The sequence below is a fragment of the Mycteria americana genome, chromosome 21, assembly GCF_035582795.1.
Source record: "Mycteria americana isolate JAX WOST 10 ecotype Jacksonville Zoo and Gardens chromosome 21, USCA_MyAme_1.0, whole genome shotgun sequence".
NCBI classification, from domain to species: domain Eukaryota; kingdom Metazoa; phylum Chordata; class Aves; order Ciconiiformes; family Ciconiidae; genus Mycteria; species Mycteria americana.
In genome coordinates, this window is record NC_134385.1 from 1,408,727 (window position 1) to 1,426,513 (window position 17,787).

General features: G+C 73.5%; 1 protein-coding gene across 6 annotated transcripts; it reads right to left on the reverse strand.

The window, feature by feature from the left end:
- Nucleotides 1–419: 419 nt before the first annotated feature.
- Nucleotides 420–16,852, reverse strand: MAP7D1 (MAP7 domain containing 1). Of its 6 annotated transcripts, none has more exons than XM_075522229.1 (18): nt 16,825–16,852; nt 8,662–9,339; nt 8,452–8,520; nt 7,594–7,757; nt 7,167–7,281; nt 5,438–5,548; nt 3,819–3,941; nt 3,535–3,677; nt 3,272–3,405; nt 2,916–3,175; nt 2,665–2,839; nt 2,437–2,596; nt 2,047–2,151; nt 1,869–1,922; nt 1,700–1,757; nt 1,453–1,570; nt 1,175–1,380; nt 420–1,092 (listed from the first exon to the last, which is right to left on the reverse strand). In XM_075522229.1, the coding sequence occupies exons 1-18, from the start codon at nt 16,835–16,837 to the stop codon at nt 1,082–1,084; spliced, it is 2,697 nt and encodes an 898-aa protein (XP_075378344.1). In that variant the 5' UTR covers nt 16,838–16,852; the 3' UTR covers nt 420–1,081. The 6 variants fall into 6 exon arrangements, 5 of the variants coding, with proteins under 5 accessions (XP_075378344.1, XP_075378345.1, XP_075378343.1 ...); XM_075522230.1 differs by lacking the exon at nt 16,825–16,852 and adding an exon at nt 16,691–16,781; XM_075522228.1 differs by lacking the exon at nt 16,825–16,852 and adding an exon at nt 16,129–16,348.
- Between the last annotated feature and the right edge of the window lie 935 nt (nt 16,853–17,787).

Genomic DNA, 17,787 nt, shown 5'->3' on the forward strand with positions numbered 1-17,787 from the left:
GGAGGGCCCTGCGGGCGCTCGCCGGCAGCCTGGGGCCGTGTATGGCGGCGCAGGCCGCGGCCCTCAGTAGCCGGAGGCCCCGGGCTCCCCGCGCCTGGCGGCGGCTGCCTGTTTTCTCCGGTCGCAGCTCCCGAGGGCCCAGCTGCCGGCCCCCGGCTCAGAGGCCGGGCCAGGGAGGGTGCAGCTCTCGGGCAGGGGCCTGCTGGTGTGTGGCGAGGGCAGCCGGGGTGAGCCTGCCGCGTCCCCGGGAGAGGAGCGGGGAGCTGGCAGAGCCAACGGTCCGGGGGCCTGCAGGGGCGAGCCCTGACACCGGGGTAAATCCCCCCCCCCCGCTGCCGGGGAGCCAGGAGAGCGCCCAGCCCAGCCCAGCCCAGCCCAGGCAGCGCGGCTCCTGTCGCCCAGGGACACAGCGAGGCGAGGGCAGTTGTCCACTTTTATTGTTCGCAAAGGTTGTCCGGATGCATAACACTGTCACAACGGCACGGAGAGCAGCGCGGTGCCGCCCGGGCCCCGGGCGTGCGCTCGGGTGGCACGGGGACACCCAGTGCGCACGCAGACATGCGTGGGGACGCGGGGATGGGGAGCGACCTCGCCCCTGGCCGGGCTGCGGCCCTCCTCCCTGCGGGCCCCGGGCAGCCCCGAATCCTCCCACCCTGCGCAGGGCCGGGCCGGGCGAGCGTCCCCGATGTCTGGCCGAGCTCTATTTACAGTATTCACATACATTGTACCCAGCAAGTTAAATAACTACATTATTACACCACACGTCTGGGGCAGCTCTGGCAGGCTGCTAGGGTGGGGGTGTCAGTCTGATAAGGTGCATATTTAAAAAAAAAAAAAACCAAAACGAAATAAAAACAAGAACAAAGAGAGAAACCAGGCGTCCCCGCAGCGGGCAGGGGGCTGGCAGCCGCCTCGCCGGGGTCCCACACCGCCCGGGCCCCCCGCGGCAGGGCCGGGTGCACGCGGTGGGCAGGGGGGAGCAGCGAGGTTTTTCTTCTGACAACAGCTACGGTTCTGCGCGGGCGTCCGGAGTGGGGACGTGTGCGGTGGCCCCGCGGGGACGTCTGCCAGGGCTTGGCCCTCACAGCACCTCTGCGGGAGGAGGGAGGACAGGGTGGTGAGACCGGGCAGCCATGGCATCGCCCTGGCCCCCTGCGTGCCCCCCGACTCTCACCTGTCACCTGGGGGGGCTTGACCACGGCCTGCCTGAGGAAGGGCTCCTTGTCACCGAAGGGGATGATGCTGCCGGGGCTGCTGCCGTGGTGGGAGAGCTCCAGCAGCTCCTGCGACCCCTCCGTGCCCGAGAAGCCGTTCTCGTGCTTGCCGGGCTGTACGCCGTTCACCAGGGACGCCGGGGACGCCACCTCCTTGGCCGGGGAGCTGTGGGGCGGGACAGCTGGGGTCAGCCAGGGCCCCGCCGCCCCCCGGCCCCCCAGCCGCCCCCGCGCTCACCTTGGCTGCAGCCCCTCGCCCACCAGACCCTTCGGCCCGCCTGGCATCCCCGCACTCGGCGTCTCCGTCTCGGGGAGTTCCTCCTCCTTCGGCATCGGCCCCGCGCGCTTCTCACGGCCTGGGGACATCAGCAGAGCCCCCGCTCAGCCGTGGCCCCGGGCAGCAGCCGGGCTGGGGGGGAGCAGGGCAGGGTCGCGGCTCTGCGGGTCCCCGGAGGTGCAGCAGGCTGTGGGAAGGGGCCGTGTACCTGGGACATCCTCCTGCTCGGCTGCTTTCCCATTCACCACCTTCTTGTCCTCCTTCTTCTGCAGGGAGAGGAGAGCTGTGAGGGGCAGGGGCGGCTCCGGGCAGGGGCGGGAGGGCTCTGCAGAGTCCCCCATGTCCCCAGGCACCTCAGGACCAGGACGGGCACCCACCTTGGCATCCGCTGCATCCGATTTGCGCGTCCTCTTCATGATCTCCTCCAGGCGCTGCGGGGCAGAGAGGGGCTCGTGCACAGCCCTCGCCAGCGGCGCCTGCCCCGGGCGCTGGGCAGAACCCCTCCAGGGCTCCCCTCCACTGTGCCACGCACCCAGGGGTGCCCCCAGCCCTCACCTTCTTCCTCTCCAGCCGCTCCTGCTCCTCACGCTGGAAGTGCTTCTCCCGCTCCAGGCGCTGCCGCTCAGCCTCTTCGCGCGCCCTCGCCTCGGCCTCTTCCCTCTGTGGCGCAGCGGGGCGGCAGGGACGGATGGGACGGGGCAGGGACAGCGGGGACAGGCTGCTCAGGCGGCTCAGCACAGCCCTGCCCCGTGTCCCCTCCTGCCACCCTGGGCATCGAGGGGCCGGTCCTCACCCCTGCATCCCGCTGTGGTGGGAACCACAGGAGAGCATCCCTGCCTTCCCCCTCCATCCCTGCCTTCATCCCCCGTCCCACCTCTTCCTCCCCCGTCCCCTCCACCCCGCCTCCCCTGCAGCCCCTTGCCCCCACACCCCGCCACCCCAGACCTGTCTCTGCAGACGCTCCGTCTCCTCCCGCTCGGCCCGTGCCCTCTCCCGGGCCTCGCGTTCCTCCTGCAGCCGCCGTTCCTCCTCCCGTTGGCGCGCCAGGGCCTCCCTGCGGCTCTGCTCCTCCGCCGCCTGCTGCGCCCGCTCCTCCTGCAGCCGCCTGCGGGGAGGGGGCCCTCAGCAAGGTGGGGGGCCGGGGCCGGGGGCCGGGGGGGGGGCAGCACCCACCTCTCCCGCTCCTCCTGCTCCCGGCGCTCCCGCTCCTCGCGCTCCCGCTGCTCGCGGGCCTGGCGCCGCTTCTCTGCCAGCAGCCGGGCAGCCTCCTCCCGGTCTGTGGTGCCAGCTGGGGGTCTGCCCGGGGGGGTGGCTGGCACGGGGCCGGGGGCCGCAGGGGCCGGGGAAGCTGCGGGGCGCACGCGGCGTCAGTGCCGCTCCCGCTGCCCCCAGCCCCGCTGTCCCCCCAGCCACCCCGTACCCACCTGCTGTTGGCTCTGCGGGCACCTTGGGGGGCTCGGGGAGGGCCGGAGGGGCCGGGCCCCGCTCCTCCTCCTTCCTCTCGCGCGCCTTCGCCTGGCCCTCCTGCTCCCCCCGCTCCTCCCGGGCCCTGGCCCGCACCTTGGGAGAGGAGTGGGCGCTGCGGGGCAGGGGCGGCTTGTGGGGAGAGCCGAGGGCCGGGCTGGGGGACGCCGGACGGGCTTTGGGGACGGCAGGGGATGAGGGACGGTTCTTGGGGCCGGGGCTGCAAATGGAGCGAGAGACGGCGTTAGCGGGGCTGGGGCACCCCCGTGGCGGCAGGGCGGGGGGCCGGGCAGCCCCCGCAGCGGCGGGTCCCTACCTGCTGTCCGCTGCGGGCAGGAGCCGGGGCTGTGCCGCTGGCAGCGACTGCCGCTTCTTGAGGCTGCGCTCGCGGGACAGGGCGCTGCGCTCCTTGGCATTCTCCCGCTCCTTCTCCTTCTTCTCCTTCTTCTTCTGCTCCGTCCGGGGAGAGACAGAGAGAGCGTCAAGCGTCAGCACCGGGTGCTCTGGCTCGGCCGGGAGCCACGCTGTGCCCCGCGGCCGCCCTGGCCCCGAGGGGTCCCCACGGGAGGTGGCACTCACGGGCAAGGACTCGGTCCTGCGGCGCGGCGTCACGTCGGGGCTGCCGGCGGTCCCCTTCCGCCTCTCCCAGCAGCGGTGCTGCAGGCGGTGGTTGTGGCAGGGGCTGAGGGGGCTGGCGGAGGCCGAGCGGGGGCACACGGGCACTGGGGGTAGGAGCGACCGCACCGTCAGGACGGAGCCGGCACGGCACTGGCACCAGCTCTCCGCTGGCTTCGGGCTCCCTTGTCCCCGTCCCCTGCCTGTGCCAGGACCCGTGTGGCCCCGCGCCCGCCCCGGGTGCTCACCCTGCTCCTTGCCGTTCCCAGCCAGCGTTACGGCACTCCGGCTGCGCGCAAGGAAGGACAGGGTGGGCGTCATCAGCCGGTCCACGATGCTGCTCTCCCACGGGCTCAGCTGCAAGCTCCGGTCTGGGGAGGGAGAGGGGCCCTTAGCGCGCCCGTGACCCCCAGGCACCAGCCCTGGCCCCAGCCCCGCGGCCGCCCGCCGGGACGGAGCAGCCTTGCAGCGAGGCCGGGGCACGTGCGTGGCCCCGGGAGTGCCCGAAGCTCGGCCGCGCTGGGGAGGGCTCCCCGCTGCCCTGCGTGGCCGGCCGAGGCAGGACAGAGGGTTGTGCGGGTGCAGGCGTGGGTGGGCAGCGGGCGCCCACAGGATGGCAATGAGGCACGACGACAACGCCGTCCCCGTGCCCCGCAGACACCCCAGCTGCGGTGCACCCACAGCGGGCGGCATCCGCAGCGCCGGGGTGCAGTCCTGCTGACAGCAGCCCCTTCCACCCCGGCCCCCTCCTCACGTCCAGCGCCGGCGTGCACCCTCCTCGTGTCCCTGTACCGATGGGACCGAGCCCCCAGCATGCTGCAGCTGCCGCAGCGACACCGCAGAGTGCCCTCACCCCGAGGGAGCTGTGCCGAAGTCACCAGGCATGCCGCGGGAGCCAGGCCAGGTCGATGGCACCCAAGGAACGGCACGCTGCCGGCTCCGCTGGGCACTGGGCTGCCACTGGCTGCCCTCCAGTGCACGTCGCCGGCACCAAACACCCGACAGGCGCGCGGGAAGCACCCACAGAGACGGGACCCCTCTGCCCCTCTCCACCGGGGCCCCCAGTCAAGCCGGGAGCAGAACCCGCTGCCAGGCAGGGAGAAAACAGAGCCATGGGGAGACAGGGTGCCAGGTCCAGGTCCCAGGAGATGCTGCTCCCGCCCGGGCAGTGCCGACAGCCCTGGGTGCCTCTCCCCAGGCTGAGCCCCCAGCACGGGGCTGGCGGGAGCCGCCCGCGTCACCACTGCCTGCAGCCGCCCGCGTCAGCTGCTCCGGCTATTTATACCCGGCCGGGAAGGCGCGCACCCATCGCCAGGCAACCCCGAAACACAACAGCAGCCCCGGCGCTGGACGCATCCCTCCGGCGCGGACGGCAACCTCGGGCAGCTCGCCCAGGGCCAGGACGACCTCGCAGCACCCGATGCAACACCGTGCCCGCAGCGCTTCATGGCACCCGGCCCCGGGTGCCTGTGAGGACAGGCGTCATGGCGGCGGGCACCAGCGCCGTGCCCAGCCCCGAGGAGGGTCCGGTGACAGGCAGCCCTGCCCTGCGGCTGCATCTGCACCCACCGGAGCTGCCCTGGGGCAGGGAGCCAGGGCTCCCGGTCCCCATCCTGGCACCCCACGGGGCTGCCACCACCCAGCCGCTCCTCCTCCTCCTCCTCCTCCCAGCCTGCACGCAGCCTCAAGGAGCCGCCGGCCGGCTCCAGCCTCCTCCTGCAAACAGCAAATGGCTTCTCCTCTCTCCGCGGGCACCGTGCTGCAAGGCAGGGCCTGGGGACGGGGGACCCTGGCCTCGGGGGTCCCCAGCGCTGGGCGGGGGCCAGGCTGTGCCCCCTGCGCTGGGGCAAACGCAAAGGGCTCTTACTTCTACTGGGAGAGTTCCAGAGGGTGGCGGAGGATTTGGAGAGCCGCTTGTTGATTATAGAGTCGACGTGTTTGGGGAGGTTTACAGCGGACACCGAGCACCGGCTCGCACCTGGAGGAGGGAAAAGACACAAGGGCATTAAGGTCCCGGGGCTGGGGTCAGCCCCCCCGCATGCAGCATGCACGGCCGTGCCGGGGCACTGGGGCAGGAGCAGGAGGACGCGGCACAGAGAGCGGGGCCGGGAGATGCTACGTCCGGGGACACGACGCACGGCACTGGCGTCCGGCACAGGACAGTGCCAGCCCGAGCCCCGGGGGGTCATGCTGGGATCATGCAGGGATCTCATCCTCAGGGAGCCAGGGCGGCTCCTGGGCCCCGCCACGCCAGTCCCCCCAAAAGCAGTCCTCGGAACCGGGACCCGGGCGGCCAGGGACCTCGGCAGCACCGGGCGAGCAGCCAGCCCAGGGGAGCAGGTTGAGGGCAGCAGGTCCAGACAGACATGGGACAACGCTCACACCGGTGCCGGGTCCCTATGGCAGTGCCAGGAGGGTGCTGGTGGCTGGCAGTGCCTCCACAGGGTGCCGGGACCCCTCCGCCCCGGCCGGGCTCCTCTGGAGAGAACGGCCAGAGGAGATTGCTGCTGGCAGAGGCGGCAGCCAGGAGATCGGCAAGCAGGAGTGCCAGCAGCAGCTCCGGCAGCGCGTCCCACGTGGCAAGTTGCAGGGGAAGGTGTCCCCTTGCTGGACCCTGCTGGGTGCTGCACCACAGACGCACGGGTCCGTCCCCGAACGTGCCACAGTCCACAGCCGGGCACACGGCGCCCGTACGCACAACCCGTCTGGGCACAGCTGGCCACACAACTCCTGTACGCACGGCCTGGCCAGGCACAGCCGGCCACACGTCGCCTGCACACACACGGTGCCGGGCACAGCCAGGCACACAACACCGGTACGCGCAGCCCCAACAGGTACGGCCGGGCACGTGGTGCCGGTACACGCAGCCCGGCCACGCACCGGGGCGGCCGCAGCCGCCCCACGGCACAAGAATACTGCGTTCGGCTCTGGGGCCCCCAACACAAGAAGGACGTGGACCTGTTGGAGCGAGTCCAGAGGAGGGCCCCGAAGATGATCAGCCGGGCCGGCTGGGCTCAGTGCTCCCGCTGCGGGGCAGCGGGCACGGCTTAGCCTGCGGCAGCCGCCGCAGGGGCACGGCACGGCCACGGACACCCAGGAGCACGCACAGCCACGGTCACCCCCACGTTGGGGCTGGAGGGGCCAAGCGCTGCCCCCACCCAGCCGGGGGACGAGGGGACGCAGCGCAGCACAGACCCCAACGAGAGACGGCAACGGCCTTGCACGGCTCCGCAACCCATGCCCAGCTGCCAGAGACGCGGGCAGCGTGGCCGCGGCATCCCCGCGGGCAGCCAGGGCTGTCCCCAAGCACGTCCCTGCGCAGAACGGTGACCGTGACGCGCAACCTCCGGCTTACGCCCGGCCCGAGGGACACGGTGCCACGAGAGTGGGGAAAAGCCAAGGGACCCCATCAGGCCCTGGCACAGCCCGGCAGAGCCCGGGGCGACGGCAGCGCAACCCCACAGCAGAGCGGGGCCGAGCTGGGTTTGGGGGGGTCTCGCCCTCCTCGCACAGAGCACCACAGAGCCATGCCCAGCCGCCCCCGCTGCCGGCAGAGCCGCGGGGCCCCGGGTGCCCTCGCCCAGCCCGGCACTCACCGTCCTTGTGCGCAGGGGAGCCGTGGTGCAGGGCCCCAGCCCAGGACCACCGCTGCTGCCGGATCTCTGCCCACGTCTTCTTGGCTGACCGCTGGATCGCCGCCTCGTAGCGCTCCTGCCCGAGGGGGAGGGACGGGGTGAGGCTGGGGGCTGGGGGAACGGGGCTGGGACCAGCCAGAGCTGCCCAGCATGAGGATACCGCAGCGATGGGGATGCTTGGAGGGAGACGGGGCAGTGATGCCCGCCCTGGCCAGGGCACAAGCGCCCAAGGAGCTGGGCATCGCGAAGGCTCCGCACCATGAAGGACGTGCACCGTGGAGGACGGGCACGGCAGGCAGCTCCCGAAGGGCTGCTGGAGCCACGAGGTCTCCCCAGGGAGCGCAGCCCCGGCCCCCCGCCCGCTGCGCCCGTGATCCCCCATCCCTACCTTGTTCTTCTCCAGCTTCTGCCGCTGCCGCTCCTCCAGGACAGCCCGGCGCTTCTCCGCCTTCAGCCGCTGCTCCTCCAGGCGCTTGCGGCGCTCCTCCAGCTGCTTCTCCCGCAGCAGCCTGGCCTTCTCCTCCTTCTCCAGCCACAGCACCCGCTTGGCGGCTGCGGGAGGGAGCCGGGGCAGCAGGGTCGCACCCAAGGCACAGCCCCAGCCCTGGCGAGCCCCGCGGTCGGGACGCGTGTCCGTGCCGGCAGCGCGGGGCCGAGGGCTGGCTCCGGCCGGGGCACACGGTTGGGCTCCCCGGGCGCGCGGGGCAGGCGGCATCGCGGCCGGCCGGCGAGGGAGGGGTTTGGGCGAGGACAAAAGGGAGGCCAGGAGCCCGCCGAGCCGCGCCGCGTCGGCGAACAATGGGGGAATGAGGGTGGAAAGAGCGCGGGGACGAGGAGGCCCCATGCGCGGTGCGGGGGCCCCGCTCGCCTGCTGCCCCGAGCCGCTGCGGGGCTGCCTGCAGCTGCCTGCTGCTGCCTGCACAGGGGAGAGAGCTGGGCACCCACGCGGCTGGTGGCACCCACACAGACCGGGGAGCACCCGTGAACCCGGGGGCAGCCGGACCGCGGGGGGCAGTGGGGGCCGCGGCGTGCCGGGGTCAGCGGCATGCCGGGGGGACAGAGCCGCCGGCACAGCAGCTCCTGCCCGGGCTCAGCTCATCGCAGCTAATGGGATTGCCCGTGACCCAGCAAAGCTCCTTAGCTCCTGCCTCCCCCCCCCCCCGCATCCACTTTCCCTCCCGGCGCGCGCTTGGGGGCTCGCCAGCCCCGCGTCCCCCCCGCTCCCCCCGCCCCCCCCGCCCCGTACCCAGGTACTTGGCCCGCTCCTCGCGTCGCTCCTTCGCCTGCTTGTGCCTCGCCTGGGCTTTCTGGGCATCTGCACCGGGAGATACCGTCAGAGCAGCACCCGGACCTCCAGCCGCAGTGCTGGGCGGGCACCGGCCGGGCACGGAGGCAGCGAGCAGCACCCGCGGGGTGCCAGCATCCCCGGAGCACCCTGGGCCCCCCAGGCACCCACCTTGCTTGGGCCTGGGGCTGGCAGCAGGAGCCGGCGAGGCTGCAGCCGGGGCGGGGCGGTCGTTCCTGGGGGGCACGTCCTTCGAGGGCCCGGCCGTGCCACCCGGAGGGCTCTTGGCATCGGAGGGGGCCCCTTCGCCGGCAGCCGGGGCCGGGGGATCGCTCCCACGGGGCAGCGTCTCTGCTGGGCAAGGGGCGGCGGCAGCAGGGATGGGGACCGGCTGGCCGGCAGCGTGGGGAGATGCCTCTTCTTTGGGGTGCTCCGTCGCAGGGGGCCGGGGGGGCCCAGGGGGGGACTTGTCACACCATGGGGGGACGGTCTCTGCTGGGGGGGCCACGGCAGTAGGGATGGGGGAGACGGGCTGTCCTGACGGCGTCGCGGCTGGAGGGACGGGTCGGTCACACTGCAGGGTGCTGCTCTCGGGGGCAGGCGTCACGGCTGGGGGGCAGACGGGCTGCCTGGAGGGGGTCACGGCTGCAGGGACGGGCGAGACGGTCTTTTCGGAGGGGGTGATGGCTGGAAGGACGGGCGAGACGGGCTGTCCGCAGGGGATGACGGCTGGAGGGACGGGTTGGTCCCGCTGCGGGGGGGTGCGCTCTCCCTGCAGGGCGTCCCCGGGCGAGGGGGGTGGCGAGGTGCGGGGGGGCACGCTGTCTCCCATTGGGGACGGTGGCTTCCCTGCAACACAGGCAGAGCAGAGCAAACGGTTACTCGGTGGGGGAGCCCGGGGCAGCCCCATCCCCCCCAAACATAGCCTTCAGGGGGTACAGCCCCGTCCCCCCCAAACACAGCCCTCAGGAGCAAGGCTGTCCCCGGCCGCAGGGGCTGGGGACGGTCCCCAGGCTCCCCCAGGGAAGACAGCGGGACCCTCACCCAAACCCTGCTGCTGCCCCCGTCTCGGGGGGCACCCACGCCGCCCCACGCCGGGTGCCAGGCACTGGGTGCACAATGCACAGAGGGACCGGCCGGGGCTCTGCCAGGCACCGCCGCCACAAAGCCGCCCTTCTTCCCCCAGCAGCTGCCGCCCCGGCCCCGCCGCAGGGGGACGCGGGGACGGAGACCCCACGCAGGCACGGGGACCCACGCGCTTCCCCGCCGCTCTCCCCAGAGGATGCGGGGCCGCTTCCGCCAGCGCTCGCAGCATGGCCGGAGGCAGGATGGGCGCGGGCCCCGCGGCCTGACGTCACCGCTCCGGCCCATGTCCCCCAGCGCCGCGCCATGCCGCGGCCAGCCGCGCGCAGCCATGAACTCATGGCCCAGGAATGCACACGAGGCCGCTGCCACCGCCGCCAGAAAACAGCCCCCTCCCCACACGGGGCCCGGCTGCTCGCTGCCCTGCCGTGGGGCAGGCGGGGGGCACGGTGCCTGCTCTGTGCGCCCCAAGGGGAGCAGCCCGGGGAATCGCCCCCTGTCCCAGCCAGCCCCAGGGGAGCCCGGCAGCCGGGGACGCTGGGGGACCCCGCTGCATGCGCCGGCGCTGGGGACGGAGACACGGTGCCAGCCGCCCTGCAAAGCCGCAGCACGTGCCCTCTGCACATGGCGGATGTGCCGGGACCACCCGTGGTGACCAGCAGCGGTGATCCCCCCCCGCCCCGGTTAACCAACCCTTTGCAAACGCACCTTCGGGGCGCATGCCGGGATCACAGCCCCGACCCCCACCCAGCGGGCAGCACCCTCGCTCCTGCCCAGGAACGATGCCCGACCCACCCCAGGGCTGCGGGCACCTGGCTCCAGCACCACGGGCACCACCGCAGCGCGCGGCCCCAGCTCCGGCGGCGTGGGACGGCGAGGACACCAGTGACCGGCACCCGCCGGCCCCGGCGAGCAGCTCTCGCGGCAGGGTGATATCACGCACCGGGCTTGGCCGTGTTTGCGGAGCTCTCCACAATCTTCGGCGAGGGGCAAAGTGTGGGCTCTGCAAACACGGGCCGGCGCCGCTCCTCCACCCCACGCCGGAGCCCGCCCAGCCCAGGGGCAGCCCCAGGCAGCCAGGGAAGGTGCCGCCGGCCCCCTCTGCGCCGCAGGCACGGGTGCGCCCCGGGTCCCATGGTCCCCGGCACCCACACCGGGGCGCAGCACCCACAGCAGCACCTGCCTGCCCGGGGAGCGGCTGGGGGTCCTGCTGCGGCCCCCCAGCAGGCCAGGGCTCGTGCCAGCAGGGTTCACCCACCCCAGGCTCCGTGGGGGACACGGCCAGCCCTGGCCCCCCCGCAGACCCGCGCAGCCTTCCGGGTATTTTCCGCCGCAGGAAGCCGGCCCATCCCCTGGCCCTGATCCCGCACATCCCACGTCCCCGTCGCTGTGCCCCGCGAGGCGGCCATGAGTCTGTTGCGTGGCAGGGAAGGTGCCGGGGCTGCAGCTGGGGGCTCCCCTGCCCCGTCCCCCCAGGGCCGCCCCAGATCGGCACCCACAGGCAGGGGGACTTGGCAGCCCCCAGGTGCCAGCTCTGAGGACAATACCCGCGGTGGCACCACATGTGTCCCGGCCGGGAGCGGCGACCCCCGGGAGGGCTGCGGTGGCACAGCCGGGTGCTGCCCGCGGAGCCGCCAGCCGAGTGAAAGCTTCAAGGCCAGGCTGACGCCCCCGAGCAGATGGAAATACCTCCCGGGAGCCCGGACGTGCGGGGAGCAGTGCCGGGGGATGGCGGGTGCCTCCTGCCACCCCGTGCCACCGGGCACAGAGCCCCAGGCGCAGCCCTGGGCAGGATCCATCCCGCCCCGCCGGCCGGAGGGATGGCAGCGCCCGTGGCCAGGGCAGGGCTGCTGGGCACGGCCAAAACCCCCGCGTGCGGCTGGGGCCAGCCCTGCCGCCATCTGTCTCTGTCGCTGCTCCAGCGCAGCAGCTGCCCTGAAACCCAACGCTGCCTGCGCCCAGGCGGCGCGGGCGTCCCCTCTCCCCCGGCCGGGGCATTCCGCAGGGGATTAGCTCCCTGGCTCCCAGACATGCAGGCACGGCTCCCCTGCAGCCCCCAGCCCGGGTGAGCCGGCACAGCACTGGCCCCGCTGCTGGCACTGGGACGGCGCTGCACCCAGCCACGGGCCATAGCCCTGGGGTGAGGTGCTGCCCCTCGACGCCGTGTCACCCAGCCCGTCCCGGCTCCTCCCGTGGGCTCATGTGGCATCAGCACCCGTGCCACCGAGCACCACCGGCACCTCCAGCCCGGCACTGCCTGGTGCAGCGCTGCTCCGTGGCCAGCACATGGCTGGGGATGCTCAGCCAGGCAGAGGCAAATTGCCGGTGCCGTGAAGCGAGAGCACATCGAGGCCCCGCGGGGTGCTCCGGTCAGAAGGCGAGCAGCCCTCGTTAACCATCCGCCGCACATCCCTGCAGGGCGCTTCCCGCAAGGGCGGGGGGACGCCCGCCTGCTTTAACCTCAGATCCCCCCATCTGCCGTATCCTCATGTTCCTGCTCTGCGGCACGGCCGGGGCCCGCCACGGGCTGCTCCCCGTGCCATACCTGCCCAGGGCCGGGGGCATCGGACGGGGCCCACCCCTGCCCCGGGAGCAGAGGAGAGCAGGGCTGGTGGGTGCAGCGGGGGCCCATCACTGGCCGCTGCAAAGCCACCCAGAGGGGCTGGTGTCACAGCACCGGGCCGGCGGACTCCGGCCACCCTGGCCATTGCACAAGTCCCTGCGATGCCCAGGGGCAAGGTCCCGAGGGGAACCCCAGCCCCGAGAGCCACCACCGGCTCTGCAGAGCCGCTCCCCGCAGCCCGTGGGGACACCCGTGCGCCCAGTGCGCCCTCGGGCCCTTCCCAGTGCAGCTGGTTTCCAGCTATCTCCCCTGGCCTTGACGGCAGCCCCGTGGCCGTGCCAGAGGAGGGGGAAGGATGGGTCCCCGGGGCCTCTCCTCGTTGCCAACAGGTCCCGGCGCTGAGCGAGGAGGCAGCCGGGGGTGGCTCTGCGGGTGTTGGTGTCCGGCAGGGAGAGCGGCTGCCCGAGGCCCCTGGAGTGCCGTGGGGTGCACAAAGCCCCGGGGGTGCTCAGAGCCCTGGTGCCGGCCCTGATCCCACCCCACCTCGCCACGTCTCAGATGTGCTTCGGAGCCGAGCCCTGCCCTGTCCCACCCTGCTCCCGGGATTCCCCTCACACCTGGATGACAGGAACAGTGCGCAAGCGTCCCCGACACGTCCCCGGCATGGCCCAGCCGCGGGCGCAGCGCTGACGCACGCCCTCGGCCCCAGCTCGCATGCACGGGCAGGGAGAGCAGCCACAAGCACCAGCAGCCCCGCACCGCAGGGGTGGCCAGTGCCACCCTGACAGCCGCCGACAGCAATGACACCCCGTCCCCCATGGGGGTGTCCCGCGGTGCTGCTGCCCACAGCCACCCGCGCCCTGGCCCCGGGCGGCACGGGTGCTGTAGCCCGAGGCTGGCTCCTCTCCCTGCTGGCTCAGACCCAGCAAAACACAGCCGGCAGCGCCAGGGCAGGTCAGGCATCGTCCCGCGGTGCCCCACATGCGGCCCGCAGCCCTGCTTTGGGGACGGGCCTCCAGGGCCAGGCAGGAGCAGGGCAGGAGGGGTGCAGGCAGCAGGGCAGGAGGGATGGCGCAGCCGGATGCCTGCAGTGGGTACCGGGCAGGAGGAAGGGGCACGGCAGGGCATTGCCCACCCGGCTGGGGCCATGCTGCCTTTGCACCCGCTCCTGGGAGGGCTGGTTTGGGAGGGGGCTGCACCCACTGCCCAGCCCCCCCAGCACGGAGGACCAGCCCCCCCCTTCCCGGGGTCTGCACCCCCTGGAGGCACTGCGATGGGGGAGCGTGGGGGCAGCCATGGGGAAACCGCGCCAGCCCCCGGCAGAGGCCGGCGAGCTCCTGCGGCTCAGCACTCAGCCGGCGGTGACGTGCCAAGCCAGAGAGCAACAAGGGGAACTTGGGAGATGGGATCTCGTGGCCAGAGCGGGGCCAGAGCCGGGGGGTTTCCAGGGTTTAAAATACACGCGGAGGAAAGAGCCTGAGCTGCTGCTGCGCCCCGGCACCCCCACGGCAAACTTTCCGTTTGGCTGTGGTCACGGCACAGCCCCAACAGGCCGAGGGCAGGGGCAGGCAGCACCTGCCTGCCATCCATCTGGGCAGCGCCGGCAGCAGCGACAGGAGGTGCCCTCGTCCTTGGGGCGACCTGCGCGGAGCCGCCAACGCCGAGGGCAGCCGGCCCAGCCGCGCTCCCGAAAACCTGTCTGCTAGCATCATCCTGGGAAAACAGAAACCTGGCTCGAAGGCAGGGCACAGGGCTCCACGCCTGCCGGGACCCGGCCTCTCGGGGAGCAGGTGCCCGGCACCTCCGAAAAATAGGTCCTGAGCCTCACAACACGGATGGGGGCACCTACCGGGGCTGGGGCCGTGCAGGATCCGGCTCCGCTCCCAGCAGGCCGCCTGTGCTGCCACCCGTCCCTGCTCGGAGCCCTCCAACGAGCGAGAGCTGCGCTAACTATTTTGGACATGGCACCACGGGACTGTCACATCACGGCTCCGCACGTCGCATCACGTTGCTCTGACGGTTTCGCAGCAGCGGCTCTGCTGGCGTCCCTGCGCTGGGAGAGCTCCCGAGCTGCCTGCTCCCAAACACAGGCGCTGGCTGGCAACCAGCTCGCCCTGCACCCTCCCTCTCGCCGCGCCACAGGGAGAAGGGCTGGAGAAATCAGGGGGCACCCAAATAAGAACGAACCCCTGCCTGCTCCCTGCCCCGGTCCTCGCTCTCTGCCCACGCGTGGGGCAGCATCCCACCGGGCGGCTCCACAGGGCCGCCCTGCCCCGTCCGCCCTCCGCGAGCTCCTGCCCCCCCAGCACTACCGGCTGCCCCACACCGCAGTGGGTCCCAGTCCCTGCAGTGCACCCGGGAGTCCCTGGACGTGGCACGCTGGGGGGGCCGGGGGCTCCGACCCGTGCTGGGCGGCGAGAGAGGGAGCAGCCCGGGCTGCCTGGCCACGCGGGTCACCCAGACGAGAGGGATCGGGGACGCTCCCCGGCGCAGGACACGCTGCGGAGCCCCCGGCGCTCCCCGCACCGGGGGACCGAACGGCCCGGGGGACCGAACGGCCCGGGGGGCCCGGCCGGCCGCGGGAGAGGCCAGCGAGGCCGGGAGCGGCCATCGCCCTCCGCGGGCAGCGACGGCACCGGGAGGGAAGGAAGGCGGCCGGGCCGGCTGCGGAGGCGAGGAGCGGGACGCAGACAACATGTCCGCGGCGCGGGACGCGCCGTTCGGGCAGCGCAGCCGGGGATCCGCGGCCGGTTTGGTCGGGAGCCGCCGATAAAGGGCGAGCGGCATTTCAGCAGCGCCGGGAGCCGGCAGCCATCCCTCCCCGCCTGCGGGGCCCAGGCGGCCGCGGCCGATGAATCACGGCACGGCGGCGGGCACCGGGGCCGAGGGGGAGGGGAGCCGCCTCTCCTCTTCCTCCGTCGGCGGGAGCAGCTCTGCCGCGGAGCCCTGCTTAGTCACGGCCCCGCGCCGGGAGCGAGCAGCCCGGCGGGGCCGAAGAGCGCTTGGCTGGAGCCCTGCGGGGAAGAGCCAAAACCAGCCCTCGCCCCGAGGCTCGGCCCCGCCGGCCGCTGCCCCCGCCAGTTCGCCGGGCCGGGGCCGGGCGGCAGAGTTCATCCAGGGGCAGCGCCGGGCCGGGCCGGGGGGCAACGCCTGCACCCCTCGACCGGCCGGCAGCGGCCCCTGCCCGCACCTCTCCTTGCCCCCCGGGACGTGCACCCTGCTGCGGGACGGGCCGCGGCGGGGCCCCCCCGCCGCAACCAGGGCGTGGACCCCCGGGCCGCCCACGCCCCACAGCAGGAGTGGGGCTGCCCGGGCCGGCGGGCACCCCCGGCCGCGCCGCAGAGCAGGCGGCCGGGGCAGGGCGGCGGGCAGCCGGCACCACATGCGGCAGCGGGGCCCTGCCGCCGGGACCCCCGGCAGCAGCACCTGGGGGGGCTCGGGGCCAGGCCGGCATCGCCCACCGGCTGCCGGGAAAGAGCCCGGGCAGGGGCAGACGCCGACGCCCCGGACACCCCACCCCCACCAACCCCCCCCCGCCATGGCGGGGCCGCCCCCGGGAGGGCTCCCCAAGGGCAGCTCCCCCTGCACCCCCGCCGGCGGCGGCTCCGTCCCACCCCAAGATGGAGGGGCCGTGCCCGGGCTTTGTCCCTCCCGGGAAGACACCCCCCCCCCCCCCCCCCGCCCCGGCCCCGCGTACCCCCGGCTCCTCCACCGCCTCCCCCGGGCCCCCGCCCCGCTCTGCCGCCCCAGCGGCTCCGCGGGCGGCCCCGCCGCATCCCCCGGGCCCGGCCGCCGCGGCATCCCCGCCGGCATCCCCCACGGCCGGATCCCGCTCCCCCACGGCCGGATCCCGCTCCCCGCCGCGGCCCGGCTCCCGCCTCCCCCATGGCCGCATCCCGCACCCCGACTCCGGCGCGGCCCCGCGGTGCGGGAAGGGGCCTGGGCGCCCGCCGCTGCCGGAGCCGGTCCCGGTCCCCGCCGCGGAGCCTTACCCTGGGCCGGCTGGGGCTGGGGCTGGGGCTGGGGCTGGGGCTGCGGCTCCCGCCCGGCGCGGCTCCTCTCCATGGCGTGGCGGGCAGGCGCAGAGGGCTGGCCCAGCCGTGCCGAGCCGAGCCGTGCCGAGCCGCGCCGCCCCGCTCCCCCCGGCCCGGCGGGGGAGGACGCACGGCGCTCCCCGCCCCGGCCCCGGCCGCGCATCCCGCCCGGCCCCGCGGCCCCGGGCTGGGGGGAGCGAGCAGGCAGGGGATGCTCTGCCCGGGCTCGCCTCTTCCCTGCCCCAACGCGGCCCCGCAGCCCCGGCCCGGCCCCGCGCAACTCCGCAGGGCTCCCACCCCCGGGGTCTTGGCCGCCCTCCCGCAGCCAGGGCTGGGACCCCACGCCCGTCAGCCCGGCCTCAGGCCTGCCCTGCTGCCTGTCCCTGCCGTGCCCAGCATCCCCCCCCTCCCCCCCCCCCAGCTTGCTTGGGCACTCGCCCATCTCCGGCCCCTCCTCTCCCAGATTTTGGGGCTTGCACCCACCCTTCCCACTCCCCACGTCTGACGATGCTCCGGTCACCTGCCAAGCGCTGACCCTGCAGCAGACACCCCCTGACCCCCCTGCGGCCGCAGCCACGGCCAGCACCGCTCGGATCAGCTGTCCGATTTCCAGGCACCCCAAAAAGACATTGATTTCCCGTCCCGGAGCCCCACCTCGGCTGCTCATGAGGCCTCGCAGCTGCTTCCCCCACCACCCACCCGTCGCACGTGAGCCTTAGTCACCGCCAGCAGCCGCCCCCCACTCCTGGGGGCGAGGGCTTCGCCGCCACACATCCCACCCTGCCTCCATAACAGGAAGATAACAAGAGGCCTCCCCTGCTCCCTGGGCCGGAGCAGAGGCCTCGGCTCAGCCCCGCTCAGGGGTGAAACTCCTCTTGGCCTTGCAAGGCACAGGGCTGGGCCTGGAGCGCTGCCCCGGTCCCTGCCCCATGCAGCACCCCGGAGCAACCAGGCATGGGTGCCTGCCCGCTGCAGCAGCACGTCCAAGGGCAGGGGAGATGTGGGCAGCAGCAGCAGCCGGGGGGGAAACACTGCTCAGGGCTTTGCAGGGGCAGCAGCAGCCAGGGACGTGTCGCTTTTCACCACGCTGGCCCAGTCCAGGCATCCCGCAAAGCCCCCGTCTCTGGGTTCTCAGGGACGTGTTGATGAACAGATTCATTTTTCTGCAGGCAGCGCCCCATCAGAGATGCCTGTTTTGGGGATGATGTCACTGCAGGGCCAGGAGATCCCCTGCCACCCATCCTCCCTCGCCTACCAGGTAAACAGGTTTCCCGAAATCCCAACCCTCTCCTCCGGAAGCTGGTTCCTCTGACTCAGGGGACAGGGAGCGGGCAGGAGGGCTCCTCGGCAGACAGGGCGGCCCCACTCTGTGTCACTGGAGGGGTGGCTGTACGCCCTAAACACCCCAGAGCCCCATGCCACGGCTGAGCCATCTCCCCGCAGCCCCTGGCCACGCCGCCCGCCGGCTGCTCGCCCGGCTCAGCCAGAGCAGAGGCTTCCCCGAAACTCCCAGCAGCCTCACCCGCCGGCTGACTCCCTGCCGGGGAATGCTGCACGGCCGAGCCACGGCTCTGGGAGCTGCGCAGCCCCAGGGGGATGGCGGGGAACGGGAGTGCA